Below are 25,086 nucleotides of genomic sequence, written 5' to 3'. Positions count from 1 at the left end.
CCGGTGTCAGTGTTGATTAATCACATATCACTTATTCTGCAATAAAGAGGGGAAGGGGTTCTGTCTGTAATGTGTCTGTGTTTTGTGATTTATTCTCAAATGAACATTTCCTTGTTGTCCGGTTGTAAGATCTCTAATATGTTTTATTTGATTGTCTCTCTCTCAGTATATCAGCTTTGTGAATACATTTTGCAGCTTATCATATGGCATGCATCGCCAATGCAGCCATAGGACTACAGAATGATGGCATTACTGGCCTTGTGGGCATCTGAAGCAGAGAATAGCTAAACTCGCACATTGTTTACATGTTGACGTTCTCAATTTAAAATTATAGCAGTAGACAATGTATATAAACGTAAAGAATATACCAGATTTTGTACATGCCTTTTAAGTGCTGACAACACATTTTGTGCAAATCCAAAATATGGAGATGACAATTAGGCTACAGGAGAGGTCAATTAGGTCAATAATATGCTGTTTTTATTTTTTTTAAATGGCTTTCTAATAGTAGCTAGCTAGTAGCTAGCTAGGTTAGTTAGTTATACCTACTGTAGGTAACTTACAAGGTTAGCTGACTTTTCAACAACAACAAAAAATAACTCAATGTGGCTGGCAACTTGTCCCTCATGCTAGCCTTTACAGCAAAATATCACTTGTCAAAAAAATATTGACATGGCCAGCATTGTAGACTGTTGCTCCTACGGCACTAAACTGGTGAGCCCCTTCGGAGCTCCGCCCAAGCAAAGCATTTGATTGTTTGGCGTGTTGCTTGGAGTCACTGATTTACATCTGGTACTGACCCACCTTTAGCTAGCTGATTTCTGCCATGGAACTTCCCCAGGCTTCCCGTTTTTCTGGTTTGCGATGAGGCTAGGTTAAGGGTTACGGTTGGTGTTAGGGAAAATACGATTTTTGAATGGGAATCAATTATTTGGTCCCCACAAGGATAGTATAAACAAACCTGTATGTGTGTGTGTGTGTGTGTATGTGTGTGTGTGTGTGTGTGTGTGTGTGTGTGTTGATGTGTTGCGCTGTCTATCCCAGTCACGGTGTGTGAACAATGACATGTTGTAACCACTGTGTCAGCAATCTGCTGTACTCCTTCGTTTCCCCACCCCCACTCAGTCTGCACCAAAACATGTTGCAACCCACTGTCTAAGCAGAGAGAGAGAGAGAGAGAGAGAGAGGGAGATAATAGAGTGGGTGGATGTATGACTGATTAAAGATAGCAATAATGAAAATATACTGGGGGAAAAATCCTATGATTGATTAGTACTTTACAGTCTGTGTATATTTCTGTGTGTGTGTGTGTGTGTGTGTGTGTGTGTGTGTGTGTGTGTGTGTGTGTGTGTGTGTGTGTGTGTGTGTGTGTGTGTGTGTGTGTGTGTGTGTGTGTGTGTGTGTGTGTGTGTGTGTGTGTGTGTGTGTGTGTGTGTGTGCGCACAATAACTTTTGAAATGTTTTGAAATGTCAGGATTTTTTCAGGTCCTGAATTTGTTCAAATGCTATTTTAAGCTTAAGGGTTCAGGTTTTGGGGTCAAGGTTTTTGCAGGTTAGAGTTGGGGAAATAGGATTTTTACTCCAAAAAGTCACAAATAAAGCTGTGTAGGTGTGTGTTTGCATGTCAGTGTATTGGCCAATGGTGTGTGTGAACATCCCATCTGTCTCCCCTTCCTCGTCTTCCCCTCTAGTGACGTCCTAAATGTACTTTCATAAACCCTAATACTCCTCCCTCCCTCTCTCTTCCTCCTCCCCTCCTCCTCCTCTCCTCTCCCCATCCCCTCCTCTCCCCTCCCCTCCTCACCCCCCACCCCCCCCCACCCCCTCCCCCTCTCCAGCGGGTGTGTCTGTGTTTGGAGCATTCCTGCGCTCAGAGTTCAGTGAGGAGAATCTGCAGTTCTATCTGGCCTGTGAGCAGTACAGAAACTCCTCCAATAACTTCAGCCTGCATAGACGGGCCAAGACGATCACTGCCACCTACATCGATGCGGGGGCACCACGAGAGGTATACAGAATGTGTCTATACTTTAACCTGCCTGGCCGGCCTTTCTATCGGTCTATCTGTCCCATCTGTGGGCTGGCCGGCCTTTCTATCGGTCTATCTGTAAATGGGCTTCTCTTTATCCATCTATCATTCTGTAATCTTCTTCCTTCTGCACGATGGTGTGTTTGTTAAACCAGTTAATTCACCCATCCCCTGTCCTCTCCCTCTTTCGCTCTCTCTCTCCCTCCATCCCCCGTCCTCTCCCTCTTTCACTCTCTCTCTCTCCCCTCTCTCTTTGCTTCCATCTCCCTCTTTCCCACTGCCTTTCGCTCTCGCTGCCCCTCTGTCTCTCCATACCTCTCCCGCTCTTGCTCTTTCTTTCTCCCCTCTCTCTCCCTCCCTTTCCCACTCTGTCTCTCTCTCTCTTTCTCCCCTCTCTCTCCCTCTCTCCCTTTCCCACTCTGCCTCTCTATCTCTCTCCCTTTCCCTTTCAGGTGAACTTGGACAGTAAGACCAGAGATCTAACCACACAGCTCCTACAGGCTCCATCACACACCTCCCTGTCCCACGCCCAGAAACGTATCTACTCCCTCCTGGATACAGACTGCTACCCTCGCTTCCTCCAGTCCACCATCTACCTCACCCTGCTGGGCCAGGCTGACTAGACACTAAGGGCTCCATTCAATCTGTATTCGTGGAAGTGCAGCACTATCGCCTCGATTGAAATGCATAGGCAAATGTGCCTGCGTTTCGTGGAGACTACATTCACGTTAATATGATGGCTCGATCTGAAATTACCTTTACATTTCAATCACGCCGTAGCGTTGAATTTCTGCAATACGAATTGAATGGAGACCTAAGGCTGCGTCCCTATTCTCCACTCTCCACTCTTCTCCTAAAGTGTACACTATCTCACATGGATTTAACAATGGTGGAAAGGAAACTCCAATCCAGTGCTTTTGAAATCTATGATGGGTGTGTAAGTGCTTACTGGGAAAGGGTGGAAAACTGAGACCTATCTGTTGTGGATATGGGGTTGGACCGTTGCAGGAGATGCAGTTACATCATGTAGAGTTGAAGACGGTTTGGGGTTTAGTCATTCCAGTTAATGAGCAGGGTTGTGTTCATTTGGGCATGGAACAGAAAAACTTGTTAAAATGTTTTTCAAAGCAAAATGAAAATGAGAGTTCCTTATTGGACAAGTCCAGGTAGTCCCTTTCTGTTTCAGTGCCTAATGAACATGACCCAGGGGGTTCTGTTAGGTTCTGTTCAGTTTTGCTTAGGGTGTGAAGAAGCTTGGGGAAGTGACAGCTGAGAATGCCATGGGGTTTGGATTGAAGGAGCTTGCCAATCGATCAACAGAGGTTACGAGACAGGGACCTGTTTATTACATGACTTAGTGAGTGCGAAACTGCCGATATCATTGTTTGTAAACAGTAAACATCCCTATTTTTGTTGGCATCATTCGTAGCAGAGCAGCTAAGAAGCCGATAGGTCACCCACGGTCCAATGAGCACGTATGGAATTCCAACAGCGTGTACAAAGGAAAAACAAGTTGAGCAAGATGCCGCACTAGTTGAAAAGGACAACGCATTTTGTGAAACCCAAAGCAGTCCACACTGGTGGAGGAGGGTGGAGGAGGGTAGCCCGTACAAGGAAGTAACCTATTTAAAGATTGCCTCCAGGAACTCTTTTTGAAAAAGGGATTTATTTCAAAGATGTCACCTTATAATCCCTCAGATCAGATGGATGGTTTTATTAACATATCAAGACAGATCATTTTGTCGCTAGATAATTCAAAAATCGTATTGCTTCCAAGTAAGCCATCTTACATTACAGACCTCTGGCAAACAAAGTCAGTGTTGGTTTGACGCCGTTCTTATGTGACTGCAGAGTTCTGAACAGTGTATGAAAACCAAGAGAGAAACCCATTTCACTTCACGCTCCATTGTACATATTTTTAAACAGTAATCTGAAGAGAATCCAACAGATAAACAAAGAATATAGTAATTTCTTTCAAGTGTATAATTTCTTTGTACCTAGTTTTGAATGTGGTTTTGTCAAACTATTTTAAAAGATAAATAAAATAACACGTAGATGTACATATGACAGTAGTCGTTGGTCACTATAGATGGAACTCAGTGCTATCCGTCTAAACACCGTGAGGTTGCTGAGTAACGCTAAGGAAATAAACTATATATCTCTGTGTCCAGTATGAAGGAAGTTTGAGGTAGTTTCGCGAGCCAATGCTAACTAGCATCAGCGCAATGAATGGAAGTCTATGGGGATCTAGCTAGCATTACTGAAAGTAATCATTACGTTACTGAGTTTGGGTAATCCAAAAGTTACGTTACTGATTACAATTTTGTACAGGTAACTATAGTAACGGATTACATTTAGAAAGTCATTTACGTAAACCCGGGATTCATTTTTGGGGTTTAAAATCAGATTTTAAAAAGATCAATTGTAGAACTATACTGATCAAACATATAAACACAACATGCAACAAAATTCAACAATTTTACTGAGTTAAAAGTTCATATGAGGAAAATAAGCCAATTCAAATAAATTCATTAGGCTCAAATCTATGGATTTTACGTGACTGGGCAGGGGTGCGAGCCGTGGGTGGGCATATAGAACCATCGACTTGGGAGCCAGGCCCAACCAATCAGAATACATTTTCCCCCACAAAAGAGCTTTATTACAGAGAAAAATACTCAGTTTCATCAGCTGTTCGGGTGGCTGGCCTCAGACGATCCCGCAAGGGAAGAAGCCGGATGTGGAGATCCTGGGTTGGCGTGGTTACATGTGGTCTGCGGTTGTGAGGCCGGTTGGATGTGCTGCCAAATTCTCTAAAACGACATTGGAAGCTGCATATGGTAGAGAAATTCCATTCAATTCTCTGGCAACAGCTCTGGTGGACATTCCTGCAGTCAGCATGCCAATTGCACTCTCACTCAAAACTGGAGACATTTGTGGCATTGTGTTGTGTGGCAAAACTGCACATTTTAGAATTGGCTTTTATTGTCCCCAGCGCAAGGTGCACCTGTGTAATGATCATGCTGTTTAATCAGCTTCTTGATATGCCACACCTGTCAGGTGGATGGATTATCTTGGCATAGTAGAAAGGCTGACTAACAGGGATGTAAACAAATTTGTGTAGAAAATATGAGAGAAATAAGCTTTTTGTGCGTATGGCACTTTTCTGGGATCTTTTATTTCAGCTCATGAAACATGGGACCAACACTTTACATGTTGTGTTTATATTTTTGTTCAGTGTAGGAACAACATCCAAACTGTATAGCTGAGTAAGACACACACACACAGTGTAGGAACAACATATATAGGTGGGGCTTCCGACGTTTTAGCTTGATGGTACCAATGTCTCATTCACGTGCTAGACGAAACTAGGAAACTCCGAAATGTCCGACTTGCTAACTGGTTGAATACGGCGCGTGTGTAACTACAACCAGTTAGCAAGTCGGAAATGTCAGAGTTTCCTAGTTCCGACTAAAGGTAAACGCGGCATTAGTAGTGAATGTTTAACATGTAATCAGGACACCAATGTTTTGGGGATGATATCTGTGTGTGTGTGGAAGCAGGGTTGTGTTGATTAGGGCACACTATAGCAAAACGTTTTGGGGGAAAAAAAAAAAATGGCTATTTCTTATTGGACAAATCCAAGTTGTTCCAACCCCATTTAACTCAATTGTCTTCAGTTTTGGTTCCGAATGAACACAACCCCTGTCTTGTACTGACTTCCTGTTGACTACTAGTGACACTGCAGTACCGGATTTAGCCAGTAGAGGGCAGTGCAGGAGGATCAAGGGTGTAGAGGGGACATGAGGGAAACACATAGCACTAAATCAACATTTAGATAATCAAATGTAATCTATTATCAATACATGGGTAAATAACACAGACATAACAAGTAATGCTATCCCAACAGCATTAGGGACAAGTCTTTCTGTGATCAGTGTCGGCCATTTATTTCTACATACAAAACATCTTAACATTCACAGCATAAAGCATTTCCTTGAGATAAAAAAAAACAAGAAAATAAATAAAATGTGCAGAAAATATTTAAACTCAAGTCTGATGGAATTTCCAGCATGGCTCCATTGCCTTTTGCTTCAAGTGAATAGCTGCTGGGACATATGACAGATTTAGTAGGTCTCTAAAACTGTGGTTCTCATTACCATCATCAACCTACTGAACAGTATTCAGTATTCACTGCTACATTCTGTTCATTGTACTGTAACCCACCATTTTACACCCTCAGACTGTGTATGTGCCCCAAATGGCACCCTATTCCCTACGTAGTGCACTACTTTTGACCAGGTCCCATAGGGAATAGGGTGCCATTTGGGACGTATCCTGTGACATCTGGCTGACTATTGTTGCATACCAACCAAAGCCCTGACTTGTTCTGTCTAGCAAACATAGCACCACTTATCAGTGATCAGGTGAGAGGGACGAAGGGAAGTGGATTCTTCCCTTCTCTCTCTCTACTCTCATCGTCCGTACCCATCTGTGGCTGTCTTCCCTTCTCTCTCTCTATTCTCATCGTCCGTATCCATCTGTAGCTTTCTTCCCTTCTCTCTCTCTACTCTCATCGTCCGTATCCATCTGTAGCTGTCTTCCCTTCTCTCTCTCTATTCTCATTGTCCGTATCCATCTGTGGCTGTCTTCCCTTCTATCTCTCTACTCTCATCGTCCGTATCCATCTGTGGCTGTCTTCCCTTCTCTCTCTCTACTCTCATCGTCCGTATCCATCTGTAGCTGTCTTCCCTTCTATCTCTCTACTCTCATTGTCCGTATCCATCTGTGGCTGTCTTCCATTCTATCTCTCTACTCTCATTCTCCGTATCCATCTGCGGCTGTCTTCCATTCTATCTCTCTACTCTCATTCTCCGTATCCATCTGCGGCTGTCTTCCCTTCTATCTCTCTACTCTCATCGTCCGTATCCATCTGTGGCTGTCTTCCCTTCTCTCTCTCTACTCTCATCGTCCTTATCCATCTGTAGCTGTCTTCCCTTCTATCTCTCTACTCTCATCGTCTGTATCCATCTGTAGCTGTCTTCCCTTCTATCTCTCTACTCTCATTCTCCGTATCCATCTGTGGCTGTCTTCCCTTCTATCTCTCTACTCTCATTCTCCGTATCCATCTGTGGCTGTCTTCCCTTCTATCTCTCTACTCTCATTCTCCGTATCCATCTGTAGCTGTCTTACCTTCTCTCTCTCTACTCTCATTGTCCGTATCCATCTGTGGCTGTCTTCCCTTCTCTCTCTCTACTCTCATCGTCCGTATCCATCTGTAGCTGTCTTCCCTTCTATCTCTCTACTCTCATTGTCCATATCCATCTCTGGCTGTCTTCCCTTCTATCTCTCTACTCTCATTGTCCGTATCCATCTGTGGCTGTCTTCCCTTCTCTCTCTCTACTCTCATCGTCCGTATCCATCTGTAGCTTTCTTCCCTTCCCTCTCTCTACTCTCATTGTCCGTATCCATCTGTGGCTGTCTTCCCTTCTCTCTCTCTACTCTCATTGTCCGTATCCATCTGTGGCTGTCTTCCCTTCTATCTCTACTCTCATCGTCCGTATCCATCTGTGGCTGTCTTCCCTTCTCTCTCTCTATTCTCATCGTCCGTATCCATCTGTGGCTGTCTTCCCTTCTATCTCTCTACTCTCATCGTCCGTATCCATCTGTGGCTGTCTTCCCTTCTATCTCTACTCTCATCGTCCGTATCCATCTGTGGCTGTCTTCCCTTCTCTCTCTCTACTCTCATCATCCGTATCCATCTGTGGCTGTCTTCCCTTCTATATTCTCATTGTCCAAATCCATCTGTAGCTGTCTTCCCTTCTCTCTCTACTCTCATTGTCCGTATCCATCTGTGGCTGTCTTCCCTTCTATCTCTCTACTCTCATCATCCGTATCCATCTGTAGCTGTCTTCCCTTCTCTCTCTACTCTCATCATCCGTATCCATCTGTGGCTGTCTTCCCTTCTATCTCTCTACTCTCATCATCCTTATCCATCTGCGGCTGTCTTCCCTTCTCTCGCTCTACTCTCATTGTCCGTATCCATCTGCGGCTGTCTTCCCTTCTATCTCTACTCTCATTGTCCGTATCCATCTGTGGCTGTCTTCCCTTCTCTCTCTCTACTCTCATCGTCCGTATCCATCTGCGGCTGTCTTCCCTTCTATCTCTACTCTCATCGTCCGTATCCATCTGCGGCTGTCTTCCCTTCTCTCTCTCTATTCTCATCGTCCGTATCCATCTGTGGCTGTCTTCCCTTCTCTCTCTCTACTCTCATCATCCGTATCCATCTGCGGCTGTCTTCCCTTCGCTCTCTCTACTCTCATCATCCGTATCCATCTGTGGCTATCTTCCCTTCTATCTCTCTACTCTCATCATCCGTATCCATCTGTGGCTGTCTTCCCTTCTCTCTCTCTACTCTCATCATCCGTATCCATCTGCGGCTGTCTTCCCTTCTCTCTCTCTCTATTCTCATCGTCCGTATCCATCTGTGGCTGTCTTCCCTTCTATCTCTACTCTAGCTCACAGTCCACTTCTGTAAATCTCTATTAAATCAGTCAGTCAGTCTCTTTCTCTTCTCTACTTCCTGCCTCTTATCCATCCGTCTGCCAGTCAGTCAGTCTTCCATCTCCTGCTTCGTATCTATCTGTCAGTCAGTCTTCTATCTCCTGCTTCTTATTCATCTGTCTATCAGTCAGCCCGTCTTCTATCTCCTGCCTCTTATCTATCTCCTGCCTCTTATCTATCTGTCAGTCTGTCAGCCCGTCTTCTATCTCCTGCCTCTTATCTATCTGTCAGTCTGTCAGCCCGTCTTCTATCTCCTGCTTCGTATCTATCCGTCAGTCTGTCAGTCAGTCTTCCATCTCCTGCTTCTTATTCATCTGTCTATCAGTCAGCCCGTCTTCTATCTCCTGCTTCTTGTCAGTCCGTCTGTGTTCCATGTGTGTCACCAGGGTCTGGTGGTCCTATATTCCTGCTTCTGCCTGACCCACTGAGCTGTTACAGCAGCTCTCTCCCCCCCTCCTCTCTCCCTGTCCTTCTCAACCACCTCCAGGGGCCCACCTCCTTTCTCTCCAGCCCTCCCAGGCCAGGGCTCTCCCCCTACCCCCATACAGAGCCCCTTCTCCAGCACCCTGGTCTCCATCTCAGCCTGTCTGTCTGGTTCTCTGGTGGTCATCATGGTGGTCTGGGAGCAGAGCGACTCCTTCCTGGATAGGGACAGAGGTGGAAGGGGCCTGGACAGGGACAAGGAGGGATGGAGAGAGGAGGCATATGATGAGAGGTAAGATGAGGGGATGAGTGAGAGAGATACGGAGAGTGTGAAGAAAGAAGAGAACTCGTTTGTGTGCTGCAGAGAAGGAAATGTAGTTCAGTCGAAACACAAATCCACTGTAATTCAAGCTTATTTTTCTTGCTTTCAATTGTAGCCACCTACTATTCAATACTTTTCCAATCCCCTGCATGCATTTTAGATATACAGTCTGTCAAATATATCCTGAGTATTACATCTTGGCCAACCTGTCTGTGTGTCCCAGTGGGTCTGTCTGTCCCCCTGTATCAGTCTCTCTCTCTCTCAATACTGGTGTCAAACCTGAGGAGGTACACAGCACTAACAGGTCAGAGGTCACTCACAAGACAACACAGTACATTCCTGGGCACACTGGGTAAAGTGGTCTACGTACTAAATGGCACCCTATTCCCTATGTAGTGCACTACTTTTGACCAGGGCCTGGTCTAAAGTAGTGCACTAAATAGGGAATATGCTCAAAAAGGCCCATAGGGCGCTGGTCTCAGAGCCTGGTTCCTCTTTAGGTTTCTTCCTAGGTTCCTGCCTTTCTAGGGAGTTTTTCCTAGCCACCGTGCTTCTGCATTGCCTGCTGTTTGGGGTTTTAGGCTGGGTTTCTGTACAGCACTTTGAGATATCAGCTGATGTAAAGAAGGGCTTTATAAATACATTTGATTGGTCTAAAGTAGTGCCCTATAGCGAACAGGGTGCCATTTGGGAGACATCCATACTCCTTAGTGGTGTGTTGTTACGGTGTACTACACATGTCCCATAGCCAATCAGATCTGGTTACCTGGCAGTTTGAAGGTGTTCTGCTGGGTCTCCAACAACAGCCCAAAGCCTCGGGTGTTGATGTAGCGACTGTAGAGGGTTCCCCTGGCAACTAGGCCTTGTTGGCTACCACGGCGATGGAGCAGGGAAGGTAAGAGAGGATAGGAAGGGCAAGGGAATGGGAGATAGAGGACAAACAAGAGCAGGACAGAGAAAACGAGAGATAGTGGAAGAAAGAGGGGGGGAAACAGGAATAGGGAGCGATGGAGACAGAGCGTAGGAAAGTACAGAAAGGGGAAAAAGACAAGTGAAGTAAACAGCAAGAGAATTCAACAGAAGAGAAACACTAAATTAAAACAGAATTAGCAAACAATGGCAGAACTGAATGCTTGACAAATCATACAAACAATAACTGAAAACAAAAAAACATTGTGATATGAAGTGAAAGCAACGCCAACAGAAAGACCCGAAGACTAATGTGAGAATTGTACAAGTAGGGCAGGGGTCCCCAAAAGTTTTTCCTACGATTACAGATTTTCTCAGGGGACCCCACACAGGGTCCCAACCCCAAGTTTGAGAACCACTGAAGTAGTGGTTTATGAAAAAGCTTTCTCTGGCTCATTATAAAATTCTAAGCATTGTTTCTTGTTGTTATGACAAAGTGAAAAGTGTTTTTTTTTTTTACATTATTGCGAACTTCATGTTAATAAACATGAATGAATATGCCTCCAAAAGTCATCCAAATATTATTTTAGTGGCCTCATACACTTAATGAGAGTACCTATGAAAGAACATTGTAGTTAAAAGGTAAAACTATTGGTCAAAATAAGCTCTAAAACGAGGTTACCAAGGGAACAGAAAGCAATCTCACTTGTTTTAATGCTTTCTTCTAGGAAATGTCAGGTAAAAGTTACAGGCAGCTTATTAAAATTCCCTCAACGGGACGACCGGCACACTAGGAAAGGTTGAACAAGTTCTAACCCACATAGAGAGCCATGTTTGTTCTGTTTTGTTCTTCTCCGTTTTGTAAGTAGATTAATCATTGATATAATACTAAACTCCCTGTCTTTGACCGACAGATGAGAGCTAGGTTGCCTCCTGACTGTCCACACCCTGCTCCCGAAGTGTACACTTAAACACTTCCCGTCACGGATCCAAAAGCCTTGGGATTGGTGTAAACATTGGGCGTGGGGAAGTTCCCACCATTGAGAGAATTTGATTAAGTGCACCAGTCTATGGCCTGTGACTTGAACGGGCAAAAAGCGGTGAGGGAGGAGTGCCTTTCTCCAATCGCACAGTAATCTGCGCTGCTCGGTCATGTTGTCAACAAGGTAACATGGTGCATCATCCAGAAACATACAAAAGCTATTTTCCATAAAATATACGCTAGAATGTTAAAAAAAATCTAAAAGCGATCATTTTGTGCATGTGAAAACACAGAATCTTACTCATTACTACACGTGCCTCACCTACGCCACTTCGCTTTGAGACGACATCGCCCATCTGCCAAAACGAGGCACACTCACTGGACCGTACCCACACACTCACAAATACTACACACACAGACAGACAGACAGACAGACAGACAGACAGACAGACAGACAGACAGACCAGACCAGACCAGACCAGACCAGACCAGACCAGACCAGACCAGACAGACAGAGACACACACACACACACACACACACACACACACACACACACACACACACTCTCTCTTTTTACATATGCTGCTGCTACAATACTATTTATCCTGTTGGCCTAGTCACCTTTACCCAAACCTACATGTACAGGTTAGTGGTAGTCTTAGTCTTTACCTCAACTACCTCGTACCCCGGCACACTGACTCTGTACCGCTACTCCTCGTATATAGACTCATTATTATGTTACTATTTACAAAATGTTTGGTCCTTTTTAAGTCTGCATTGTTGGGAAAGGGCACATAAGTTGGCATTTCACGATAAAGTCTACACTTTCGGCAGATGTGCCCAATACATTTGATTTGACCGGCTCACCTCCGAGAGGCAGCCCCGGCTCCTAAACCAACACAATGAACACTAACCTGGTTCACCTCCGAGAAGCAGCCCCGGCTCCTAAACCAACACAATGAACACTAACCTGGTTCACCTCCGGGAAGCAGCCCCGGCTCCTAAACCAACACAATGAACACTAACCTGGTTCACCTCCGGGAAGCAGCCCCGGCTCCTAAACCAACACAATGAACACTAACCTGTTTCACCTCCGAGAAGCAGCCCCGGTTCCTAAACCAACACAATGAACACTAACCTGTTTCACCTCCGAGAAGCAGCCCCGGCTCCTAAACCAACACAATGATCACTAACCTGGTTCACCTCCGGGAAGCAGCCCCGGTTCCTAAACCAACACAATGAACACTAACCTGGTTCACCTCCGGGAAGCAGCCCCGGCTCCTAAACCAACACAATGAACACTATCCTGGTTCACCTCCGAGAAGCAGCCCCGGCTCCTAAACCAACACAATGAACACTAACCTGGTTCACCTCCGGGAAGCAGCCCCGGCTCCTAAACCAACACAATGAACACTAACCTGGTTCACCTCCGGGAAGCAGCCCCGGCTCCTAAACCAACACAATGAACACTAACCTGGTTCACCTCCGAGAAGCAGCCCCGGCTCCTAAACCAACACAATGACCACTAACCTGTTTCACCTCCGAGAAGCAGCCCCGGCTCCTAAACCAACACAATGAACACTAACCTGGTTCACCTCCGGGAAGCAGCCCCGGCTCCTAAACCAACACAATGAACACTAACCTGGTTCACCTCCGGGAAGCAGCCCCGGCTCCTAAACCAACACAATGAACACTAACCTGGTTCACCTCCGGGAAGCAGCCCCGGCTCCTAAACCAACACAATGAACACTAACCTGGTTCACCTCCGGGAAGCAGCCCCGGCTCCTAAACCAACACAATGAACACTAACCTGGTTCACCTCCGGGAAGCAGCCCCGGCTCCTAAACCAACACAATGAACACTAACCTGTTTCACCTCCGAGAAGCAGCCCCGGTTCCTAAACCAACACAATGAACACTAACCTGTTTCACCTCCGAGAAGCAGCCCCGGCTCCTAAACCAACACAATGATCACTAACCTGGTTCACCTCCGGGAAGCAGCCCCGGCTCCTAAACCAACACAATGAACACTAACCTGGTTCACCTCCGGGAAGCAGCCCCGGCTCCTAAACCAACACAATGAACACTAACCTGGTTCACCTCCGAGAAGCAGCCCCGGCTCCTAAACCAACACAATGAACACTAACCTGTTTCACCTCCGAGAAGCAGCCCCGGCTCCTAAACCAACACAATGAACACTGACCTGGTTCACCTCCGGGAAGCAGCCCCGGCTCCTAAACCAACACAATGAACACTGACCTGGTTCACCTAGGGCAGGCCTGGGGGCGTTCATTCCCTCACCGTTAAATCCATGACGGGAAGTGTGCTAGTGCACACTTAAGAGAGCAGGGTGGAGAACTGGGATGCAACCATGAGCTATCTAACAGGCTAGAAACCACTGCCTTTCCTTTAAAGAAGAAAACAGTGGTGGGGGGCGTCAACAAGGGGGGGGGGGGGTAAGGGAACTGTCCTCATTTTAGGACGTAGGGGAGGCAGAGAGGGAGAGAGACGGAGAGACGGAGAGGGAGAGGGAGAGGGAGAGGGAGAGGGAAAGAGCAGGAGCGAAGGACGCTTGGAATCAGAGAGAAAGCACTTTACCCAGGAGCTGTGTACACTCCCAAATGGCACCCTATTCCCTATAGTGCACTACTTTTGACCAGAGCCCTATGGACCCTGGTCAAAGTAGTCCACTTCAAAGTGAATAATGTGGCATTTGGTGCCCTGAGGCTGCCTCTTTGTACGAACAATACTCTTAAATGAGAAGAATGCTGTGTCCCCCGGGCCAAGCCTTCCAAACCTGGCAGAGATACAGACAGGCCCTCAGAATGATGTGCCCCTCGGGACAAGCCTTGCAAACCTGGCAGAGATACAGACAGGCCCTCACAATGCTGTGTCCCCAGGGCCAAGCCTTCCACACCTGGCAGAGATACAGACAGGCCCTCAGAATGCTGTGTCCCCAGGGCCAAGCCTTCCACACCTGGCAGAGATACAGACAGGCCCTCAGAATGCTGTGTCCCCAGGGCCAAGCCTTCCAAACCTGGCAGAGATACAGACAGGCCCTCAGAATGCTGTGTCCCCAGGGCCAAGCCTTCCAAACCTGGCAGAGATACAGACAGGCCCTCAGAATGATGTGCCCCTCGGGACAAGCCTTGCAAACCTGGCAGAGATACAGACAGACCCTCAGAATGCTGTGTCCCCAGGGCCAAGCCTTCCACACCTGGCAGAGATACAGACAGGCCCTCAGAATGCTGTGTCCCCAGGGCCAAGCCTTCCACACCTGGCAGAGATACAGACAGGCCCTCAGAATGATGTGCCCCTCGGGACAAGCCTTGCAAACCTGGCAGAGATACAGACAGGCCCTCACAATGCTGTGTCCCCAGGACCAAGCCTTCCAAACCTGGCAGAGATACAGACAGGCCCTCAGAATGATGTGCCCCTCGGGACAAGCCTTGCAAACCTGGCAGAGATACAGACAGACCCTCAGAATGCTGTGTCCCCAGGGCCAAGCCTTCCACACCTGGCAGAGATACAGACAGTTCCTCAAAATGCTGTGTCCCCAGGGCCAAGCCTTCCACACCTGGCAGAGATACAGACAGGCCCTCAGATGTAATGCTGTGCTGTACACTCTCCCACAAAACTGGATTAGTTTAGAGAGTTTGCATGGAGGGAAGTTGTATTAGTACCTAGGGTAAAAAAAAAAAAATGCTGACAACCTCCAAAATGACTTAGTCCCTCCTGATTCTGGGAGTCAGGGATCCCTCCTGTAAAACCTGGGCATTTAGTTTTGACAGTTTTTCAGGAATACCATACCTGGTGCGTTTTACCCTGTAGTTGAGGCTGTCGATGAGTGGGGGGTTGGGGGCCGGGCCCCTGTAGCCCCCGGGGTTGGGGCACTGGCGGGCCCTGTTTAGGGAGCACGGTGAGGATACCGACGGCGGAGGAGAGAAGGGAGGAGCCACGGGGCAACACAAAGGCCAGGGGAGAGACCACTGCTCCTCTCGCACAGCTGGAGGGGGGAGGACAATACCATGAGGGAGAGGAGAGGGGGGAGACAATACTATGAGGGAGAGGGGAGACAATACCATGAGGGAGAGGGGAGACAATACCATGAGGGAGAGGAGAGGGGGGAGACAATACTATGAGGGAGAGGAGAGGGGGGAGACAATACCATGAGGGAGAGGAGAGGGGGGAGACAATACCATGAGGGAGAGGAGAGGGGGGAGACAATACCATGAGGGAGAGGAGAGGGGGGAGACAATACCATGAGGGAGAGGAGAGGGGGGAGACAATACCATGAGGGAGAGGAGAGGGGGGAGACAATACCATGAGGGAGAGGAGAGGGGGGAGACAATACCATGAGGGAGAGGAGAGGGGGGAGACAATACCATGAGGGAGAGGAGAGGGGGGAGACAAGTCCTATGTTACGTTTGACTAGACTGGACACAGAGGTCCTATGTTACATTTGACTAGACTGGACACAGAGGTCCTATGTTACATTTGACTAGACTGGACACAGAGGTCCTATGTTACATTTGACTAGACTGGACACAGAGGTCCTATGTTACATTAGACTAGACTGGACACAGAGGTCCTATGTTACATTAGACTAGACTGGACACAGAGGTGCTATGTTACATTAGACTAGACTGGACACAGAGGTCCTATGTTACATTAGACTAGACTGGACACAGAGGTCCTATGTTACATTAGACTAGACTGGACACAAACGTCCTATGTTACATTAGACTAGACTGGACACAGAGGTTCTATGTTACATTAGACTAGACTGGACACAGAGGTCCTATGTTACATTAGACTAGACTGGACACAGAGGTCCTATGTTACATTTGACTAGACTGGACACAGAGGTTCTATGTTACATTTGACTAGACTGGACACAGAGGTCCTATGTTACATTTGACTAGACTGGACACAGAGGTTCTATGTTACATTAGACTAGACTGGACACAGAGGTCCTATGTTACATTTGACTAGACTGGACACAGAGGTTCTATGTTACATTAGACTAGACTGGACACAGAGGTGCTATGTTACATTAGACTAGACTGGACACAGAGGTCCTATGTTACATTTGACTAGACTGGACACAGAGGTCCTATGTTACATTTGACTAGACTGGACACAGAGGTCCTATGTTACATTTGACTAGACTGGACACAGAGGTTCTATGTTACATTAGACTAGACTGGACACAGAGGTCCTATGTTACATTTGACTAGACTGGACACAGAGGTTCTATGTTACATTTGACTAGACTGGACACAGAGGTTCTATGTTACATTTGACTAGACTGGACACAAACGTCCTATGTTACATTTGACTAGACTGGACACAAACGTCCTATGTTACATTTTTCAACGTCCTACTGTTCACCAAGCGGCTCCTGAATGCTTATCCTAGGGAATGGCTCAGTGTCTTTCAGACTAAACTGACCTACAGTAACGAGGCAGAATAGATAGATATGCCTGTCATGGAGAGAGGCCACACAAACGCAGCCGAATGACTACTGTCCTACTCTGTTTACAATGACGTGGGGAAATATCCCTACAATTAACAATGTTTAGTCCCAGGGACAATATGATGTCATACGATGTCTTGACTGGGCTTTCTAGTACAACTAAATGATGTAAATCTGACATATTCCAGCTGTGCTGGGCTGGTTTCCCGGACCCAGATTAAGCCTAGTCCTGGGCTAAGAATCTCCATTAAATGTGTTTAATCCAGGACTAGCCTTAATCTGGGTCCGGGAAACTGGCCCATTAGGAGTTATCCTCCACGTGTTCTGTCCAAGTTGAAACAGTGGCTCACCCCCTCTCTGTGGTAGTGAGTTGGGCTTGATCTCTCCGTCCAGCTTTTTGGGGGGAACCTTTCTCAACTGGGCCGCTGTGGAAGAGGATACAGTCAGCACGGGGGGAAAACATTATGGCAGGCCTATGTTAACCCCATGGCAGGCCTATGGCAGGCCTATGTTAACCCCATGGCAGGCCTATGGCAGGCCTATGTTAACCCCATGGCAACCCTATGGCAGGCCTATGTTAACCCCATGGCAACCCTATGGCAGGCCTATGTTAACCCCATGGCAGGCCTATGGCAACCCCATGGCAACCCTATGGCAGGCCTATGGCAGGCCTATAGCAACCCTATGGCAGGCCTATGGCAACCCAATGGCAACCCTATGGCAGCCCTATGGCAACCCAAAGGCAGGCCTATGTTAACCCTATGGCAGGCCTATGGCAACCCAATGGCAGGCCTATGTTAACCCTATGGCAGGCCTATGGCAGCCCTACGGCAACCCTATGGCGGGCCTATGGCAGCCCTATGGCAACCCAAAGGCAGGCCTATGACAACCCTATGGCAACCCAATGGCAGGCCTATGGCAACCCTATGGCAGGCCTATGGCAACCCTATGGTAGGCCTATGGCAACCCTATGGCAGGCCTATGGCAACCCTATGGCAGGCCTATGTTAACCCTATGGCAACCCTATGGCAGGCCTATGGCAACCCTATGGCAACCCTATGGCAGGCCTATGGCAACCCTATGGCAACCCTATGGCAGGCCTATGACAACCCTATGGCAGGCCTATGGCAACCCTATGGCAGGCCTGTGGCAACCCTATGGCAGGCCTATGGCAACCCTATGGCAGGCCTATGGCAACCCTATGGCAGGCCTATGGCAACCCTATGGCAACCCTATGGCAGGCCTATGGCAACCCTATGGCAGGCCTATGGCAACCCTATGGCAGGCCTATGGCAACCCTATGGCAGGCCTATGTTAACCCTATGGCAACCCTATGGCAGGCCTATGGCAACCCTATGGCAGGCCTATGGCAACCCTATGGCAACCCTATGGCAACCCTATGGCAGGCCTATGTTAACCCTATGGCAACCCTATGGCAGGCCTATGGCAACCCTATGGCAGGCCTATGGCAACCCTATGGCAACCCTATGGCAACCCTATGGCAGGCCTATGGCAACCCTATGGCAACCCTATGGCAGGCCTATGGCAACCCTATGGCAACCCTATGGCAACCCTATGGCAGGCCTATGTTAACCCTATGGCAACCCTATGGCAGGCCTATGGCAACCCTATGGCAACCCTATGGCAGGCCTATGGCAACCCTATGGCAACCCTATGGCAACCCTATGGCAACCCTATGGCAGGCCTATGGCAGGCCTATGGCAGGCCTGGGTACAACGTGAGAGGACCTAAACATGCCGTCTAACCTTCATACAAACAAACACTGCAACGTACTGCACATGCACTATACGTAGATGGCATATGATCCTGAGAAAACACATTCACTATACGTAGACGTCATATGATCCTCAGAAAACACATTCACTATACGTAGACGTCATATGATCCTCAGAAAACACATTCACTATACGTAGATGGCATATGATCCTCAGAAAACACATTCACTATACGTAGATGGCATATGATCCTGAGAAAACACATTCACTATACGTAGATGGCATATGATCCTCAGAAAACACATTCACTATACGTAGATGTCATATGATCCTGAGAAAATGTCTTTGTCCAAGAACATTAAATTGGAGTGAGGTTAATGTAACTTGCCTCTATAAAAAAATGGGTAAATACATCTATACAAACAGGTAGAGTCATCTATACAAACAGGTAGAGTCATCTATACAAACAGGTAGAGTCATCTATACAAACAGGTAGAGCCATCCATACAAACAGGTAAATACATCTATACAAACAGGTAGAGTCATCTATACAAACAGGTAAATACATCTATACAAACAGGTAAATACATCTATACAAACAGGTAGAGTCATCTATACAAACAGGTAGAGCCATCCATACAAACAGGTAAATACATCTATACAAACAGGTAGAGTCATCTATACAAACAGGTAAATACATCTATACAAACAGGTAAATACATCTATACAAACAGGTAAATACATCTATACAAACAGGTAAATACATCCATACAAACAGGTAAATACATCTATACAAACAGGTAAATACATCTATACAAACAGGAAAATACATCTATACAAACAGGAAAATACATCTATACAAACAGGTAAATACATCTATACAAACAGGTAAATACATCCATACAAACAGGTAAATACATCTATACAAACAGGTAAATACATCTATACAAACAGGTAGAGTCATCTATACAAACAGGAAAATACATCTATACAAACAGGAAAATACATCTATACAAACAGGTAAATACATCTATACAAACAGGTAAATACATCTATACAAACAGGTAAATACATCTATACAAACAGGTAAATACATCTATACAAACAGGTAAATACATCTATACAAACAGGTAAATACATCTATACAAACAGGTAAATACATCTATACAAACAGGTAAATACATCTATACAAACAGGTAAATACATCTATACAAACAGGTAGAGTCATCTATACAAACAGGTAAATACATCTATACAAACAGGTAAATACATCTATACAAACAGGTAAATACATCTATACAAACAGGTAAATACATCTATACAAACAGGTAGAGTCATCTATACAAACAGGTAAATACATTTATACAAACATATCTCTACTTGTCTCATACATTGGCTTGCGAAAGTATTCACCTCATTTGGCATTTTTTCTATTTTGTTGCCTTACAACCTGGAATTAAAATTGATTTTGGGGGGGTTTGTATCATTTGATTTACACAACATGCCTACCACTTTGAAGAAACAAACAAGAAATAAGACAAAAAAACTGAAAACTTGAGCGTGCATAACTATTCACCCCACCCTCCCAAAGTCAAAGTCAATACTTTGTTGCTTTAGCAGTATGCTTAGGGTCATTGTCCTGCTGGAAGGTGAACCTCCGTCCCAGTCTCAAATCTCTTGAAGACTGAAACAGGTTTCCAAGTGTTTCCCTGTATTTAGCGCCATCCATCATTCCTTCAATTCTGGCCAGTTTCCCAGTCCCTGCCAATGAAAAACATCCCCACAGCATGATGATGCCACCACCATGCTTCACTGTGGGATGATGTTCTTGGGGGTGATGAGAGGTGTTGGGTTTGAGCCAGACATAGCGTTTTTCTTGATGGACAAAAAGCAAAATGTTTGTCTCATTTAACCGGAGTACCTTCTTCCATATGTTTGGGGAGTCTCCCACATGCCTTTTAGCGAACACCAAACGTGTTTGCATATTTTTTTATTAAGCAATGGCCTTTTTCTGGACACTCTTCCGTAAAGCCCAACTCTGTGGAGTGTACAGCTTAAAGTGGTCCTATGGACAGATACTCCAATCTCCACTGTGGAGCTTTGCAGCTCCTTCAGGGTTATCTTTGGTCTCTTTGTTGCCTCTCTGATGAATGCCCTCCTTGCCTGGTCCTTGAGTTTTGGTGGACGGCCCTCTCTTGGCAGGTTTGCTGTGGTGCCATATTCTTTCCATTCTTTAATAATGGATTTAATGGTGCTCCGTGGGATTTTCAAAGTTTCTGATATTTTTTTATAACCCAACCCTGATCTGTACTTCTCAACAACTTGGTCCCTGACCTGTTTGGAAAGCTCCTTGGTCTTCATGGTGCCGCTTGCTTGGTGGCGTCCCTTGCTTAGTGGTGTTGCAGACAGTTGAAATCGGAAGTTTACATACGCTTAGATTGGAGTCATTAAAATGGGGCCTTAGGTGTACAGTTAAAGACAGAAGTTTACATACATTTAAGTTGGAGTCATTAAAACTCGTTTTTCAACCACTCCACAAATGTCTTGTCAACAAACTATAGTTTTGGCAAGTCGGTTAGGACATCTACTTTGTGCATGACACAAGTAATTTTTCCAACAATTGTTTACAGACATATTATTTCACTTATAATTCACTGTATCACAATTCCAGTGGGTCAGAAGTTTACATACACTAAGTTGACTGTGCCTTTAAACAGCTTGGTAAATTCCAGAAAATGATGTCATGGCTTTGGAAGCTTCTGATAGGCTAATTGACATCATTTGAGTCAATTGGAGGTGTACCTGTGGATGTATTTCAAGGCCTACCTTCAAACTCAGTGCCTCTTTGCTTGACATCATGGGAAAATCAAAAGAAATCAGCTAAGACCTCAGAAAAGAAGTTGTAGACCTCCACAAGTCTGGTTCATCCTTGGGAGGAATTTCCAAACACCTGAAGGTACCTTGTTCATCTGTACAAACAGATGCCAGTAAGCCAGTTTAAACACCATGGGACCACGCAGCCGTCATACCGCTGAGGAAGGAGACTCGTTCTGTCTCCTAGAGATGAACGTACTTTGGTGCGAAAAGTGCAAATCAATCCCAGAACAACAGCAAAACAACATCAAAGGAGCTTGTGACGATCCACAGTAAAACGAATCCTACATCGACATAACCTGAAAGGCCGCTCAGCAAGGAAGAAACCACTGCTCCAAAATCGCCATAAAAAAGCCAGACTACGGTTTGCAACTGCACATGGAGACAAAGATCTGACTTTTTGGAGAAATGTCCTCTGGTCTGATGAAACAAAAATAGAACTGTTTGGCTGTGTGATATTAGGTTGCTTCTTGTGTAAATATTTTCTGTCTGGATTTTAATTATTTGTATACAGACCATCGTTATGTTTGGAGGAAAACGGGGGAGGCTTGCAAGCCAAAGAACATCATCCCAACCGTGTAGCACGGGAGTGGCAGCATCATGTTGTGGAGGTGCTTTGCTGCAGGAGGGACTGGTGCACTTCACAAAATAGATAGCATCATGAAGAGGGGAAATTGTGTGGATATATTGAAGCAACATCTCAAGACATCAGTCAGGAAGTTAAAGCTTGGTCGCAAATGGGTCTTCCAAATGGACAGTGAGGCATGGGGCTCACTGTCTCTACTATTATTCTGACATTTCACATTCTTAAAATAAAGTGGTGATCCTAACTGACCTAAGACAGGGATTTTTTACTTGGATTAAATGTCAGGAATTGTGAAAAGCTGAGTTTAAATGTATTTGGCTAAGGTGTATGTAAACTTCTGACTTCAACTGTATATATATACTGAGATCATGTGACAGATTATGTGACACTTAGATTGCACACAGGTGGACTTTATTTAACAAATTATGTGACTTCTGAAGGTAATTGGTTGCACCAGATCTTATTTAGGGGCTTCATAGCAAAGGGGGTGAATACATATGTACGCACCACTTTTGCGTTTTTATTTGATATAATTTTTTGAAACAAGTTTTATTTATTTTTTCACTTCACCAATTTTGACTATTTTGTGTATGTCCATTATATGAAATCCAAATAAAAATCAAATTGAAATTACAGGTTTTAATGCAACAAAATAGGAAAAATGCCACGGGGGTGAATACTTTTGCAAGGCACTGTATGTGTGTATATGGCTCTGGTAGTGGGTGGGACTACAAACAGGTCTATTACTATCAGTGGTGTGGGGAAGGCAGCCAGGGACATTGTTAGGGGCAGTGTATCTATCTGATCTCAGGGTAACCATAGCAGCCTGGTACCTGGGAGACTAGCTCCAGTATATGATCATATATCTACAGTATATCTGTCAGATACATTGTGTCATATAATGGACCCAGCTGGGAGAGAAGCAGGGTAGTGATACAGAAAAGCAAACACACACACAGGCAGAGACAGGAGAAAGAGAGAGAGAGAGAGAGAGATCCCTTTGTTGATGTCAGGGCCCCTGTTTCTCCTCCTCTTTCTCTCTCTCAGAGACAGAGACAGAGAGAGACAGAGAGAGACAGAGACAGAGACAGAGACAGAGAGAGAGAGAGAGAGAGAGACAGAGAGAGAGAGCCCTGACATCAATGAAGGGATAGAGCAGCTAAATGAGAAAGAAAGCGGAGAGTGGATGCGAGGAAAGAGAAAGAGTAACAGAGACAGAGAGTTTCTTACAAAAAGCCGTACGTTCTCTGATCCGGCAGAGGAGAGGGAGGCCAGCCTGGGAAAGTTTGGTGAAACAAAAGCCGGCGGAAAAATGTAATAAGAACAAGTGAACTCTGAAGTAGTGCACTTCACAGAACAGCACTTTCCAGGGTTAGTGACTCTCCAAAAATGTCCAATATACTGGAGGGTGCAAATGGGGAAATTGGGATAATTTTTTTGTAGACTACTTCTGTTCATTTAACAAAAATGTTTAAAAAAAATGTTTTTACAATATATTACTTCAGAAAAGCAGCACTGTAGCTCGTCTCATACTACTACTAATACTACTACTATCTCATACTACTACTAATATCTCATACTACTATCTCATACTACTAATATCTCATACTACTACTAATATCTCATACTACTACTACTATCTCATACTACTACTACTATCTCATACTACTACTACTATCTCATACTACTATCTCATACTACTACTATCTCATACTACTACTAATACTACTACTATCTCATACTACTACTAATATCTCATACTACTACTAATATCTCATACTACTACTAATATCTCATACTACTACTAATATCTCATACTACTACTAATATCTCATACTACTACTACTATCTCATACTACTATCTCATACTACTACTATCTCATACTACTACTAATACTACTACTATCTCATACTACGGCGTGCAGACAGACATGCTTCTGGAGACTGAACACAGTGTACGATATGTCTGCTACACGCAAGTCTTGGCAATGGGGCCTCCACAGACAGTTTTATCAGTACTAAGATGGCCGCTACAGATCTGGGTTTTAGTACGACACCGTTGAGTGGTTTAATACATGCGTTGACAGGATGCTGTAACATCTAGCTTATCTAAATAAAAATATAAAAAACTGTTGCAAACATTAGAGTGTGTCTGTTTTTATCAAGGATACAGAGAGACAGCCCAGTCTGTATTAGGCGTGACACAAGCAGACATCTGTGAGGGTGTGGACGCCCACGCTAAGCACAAACCCTGTTCCTATTACCAGTCACCACACCACCACAGGCAGGAAGTCAACACTGACTACACCAGAGTACTGCTGTTATTTTGGATGAGTAGTGTTGCGCAACTGGATGCGTCCCAACTGACACTCTAGTCCCAACTTAGTGTACTACTGTTAACCAGGACTCATACGGCTCTGATCAACAGTAGTGAACCACATTAGGGGAAAGGGAGCCATTTGGGACTCAAGCCAGTTGCACAACACTACTCATCCAAAATAACACAGAATGAATGAAGACATAGCCTGGCGCACACATGGAATATTACCTGATCTGTTGGTGAAGAAACCAGCAAACACCACAAAGTTATTGACCTAGAGAAGAGGAGAGGAGACAAGTGGACAGGGAAGGGAGAAATAGAAGAGGAGAGGAGACAAGTGGACAGGGAAGGGAGAGAGAGAAGGGGAGACAAGTGGACAGGGAAAGGGAGAGAGAGAAGAGGAGGGGAAACACGTGTACAGGGAAAGGGAGAGAGAAGGGGAGAGGGGAGAGAGAAGAGGAGGGGAGACAAGTGTACAGGGAAAGGGAGAGAGAAGGGGAGAGGGGAGAGAGAAGAGGAGGGGAGACAAGTGAACAGGGAAGGGAGAGAGAAGGGGAGAGGGGAGAGAGAAGGGGAGAGGAGACAAGTGGACAGGGAAGGGAGAGAGAAGGGGAGAGGGGAGAGAGAAGGGGAGAGGAGACAAGTGGACAGGGAAGGGGAGAGAGAGAAGAGGAGGGGAAACACGTGTACAGGGAAAGGGAGAGAGAAGGGGAGAGGGGAGAGAGAAGAGGAGGGGAGACAAGTGAACAGGGAAGGGAGAGAGAAGGGGAGAGGGGAGAGAGAAGGGGAGAGGAGACAAGTGGACAGGGAAGGGAGAGAGAAGGGGAGAGGGGAGAGAGAAGGGGAGAGGAGACAAGTGGACAGGGAA

The 25,086-nt window shown here is 45.7% G+C and overlaps 1 protein-coding gene and 1 pseudogene across 1 annotated transcript in view; one reads left to right on the top strand and one right to left on the bottom strand.

The window, feature by feature from the left end:
* The window catches only part of LOC139555287 (regulator of G-protein signaling 3-like), a 61,590-nt gene extending 57,504 nt beyond the window's left edge, over positions 1 to 4,086 (top strand). Inside the window, exons 5-6 of the mRNA XM_071368970.1 lie at positions 1,839 to 2,005; positions 2,479 to 4,086. Of these exons, the coding sequence (XP_071225071.1) occupies positions 1,839 to 2,005; positions 2,479 to 2,649 (338 nt within the window). The 3' untranslated portion in view covers positions 2,650 to 4,086. The remainder of the gene's footprint in view (positions 1 to 1,838; positions 2,006 to 2,478) is intronic.
* A 1,833-nt stretch (positions 4,087 to 5,919) lies between these two features.
* The window catches only part of LOC139555286 (alpha-tubulin N-acetyltransferase 1-like), a 31,458-nt pseudogene continuing 12,291 nt past the window's right edge, over positions 5,920 to 25,086 (bottom strand).

The sequence above is a fragment of the Salvelinus alpinus genome, chromosome 26 (assembly GCF_045679555.1).
Source record: "Salvelinus alpinus chromosome 26, SLU_Salpinus.1, whole genome shotgun sequence".
In the NCBI taxonomy this organism is placed as follows: Eukaryota; Metazoa; Chordata; class Actinopteri; order Salmoniformes; family Salmonidae; genus Salvelinus; species Salvelinus alpinus.
This window is presented reverse-complemented; position numbering and strand designations above follow the sequence as displayed.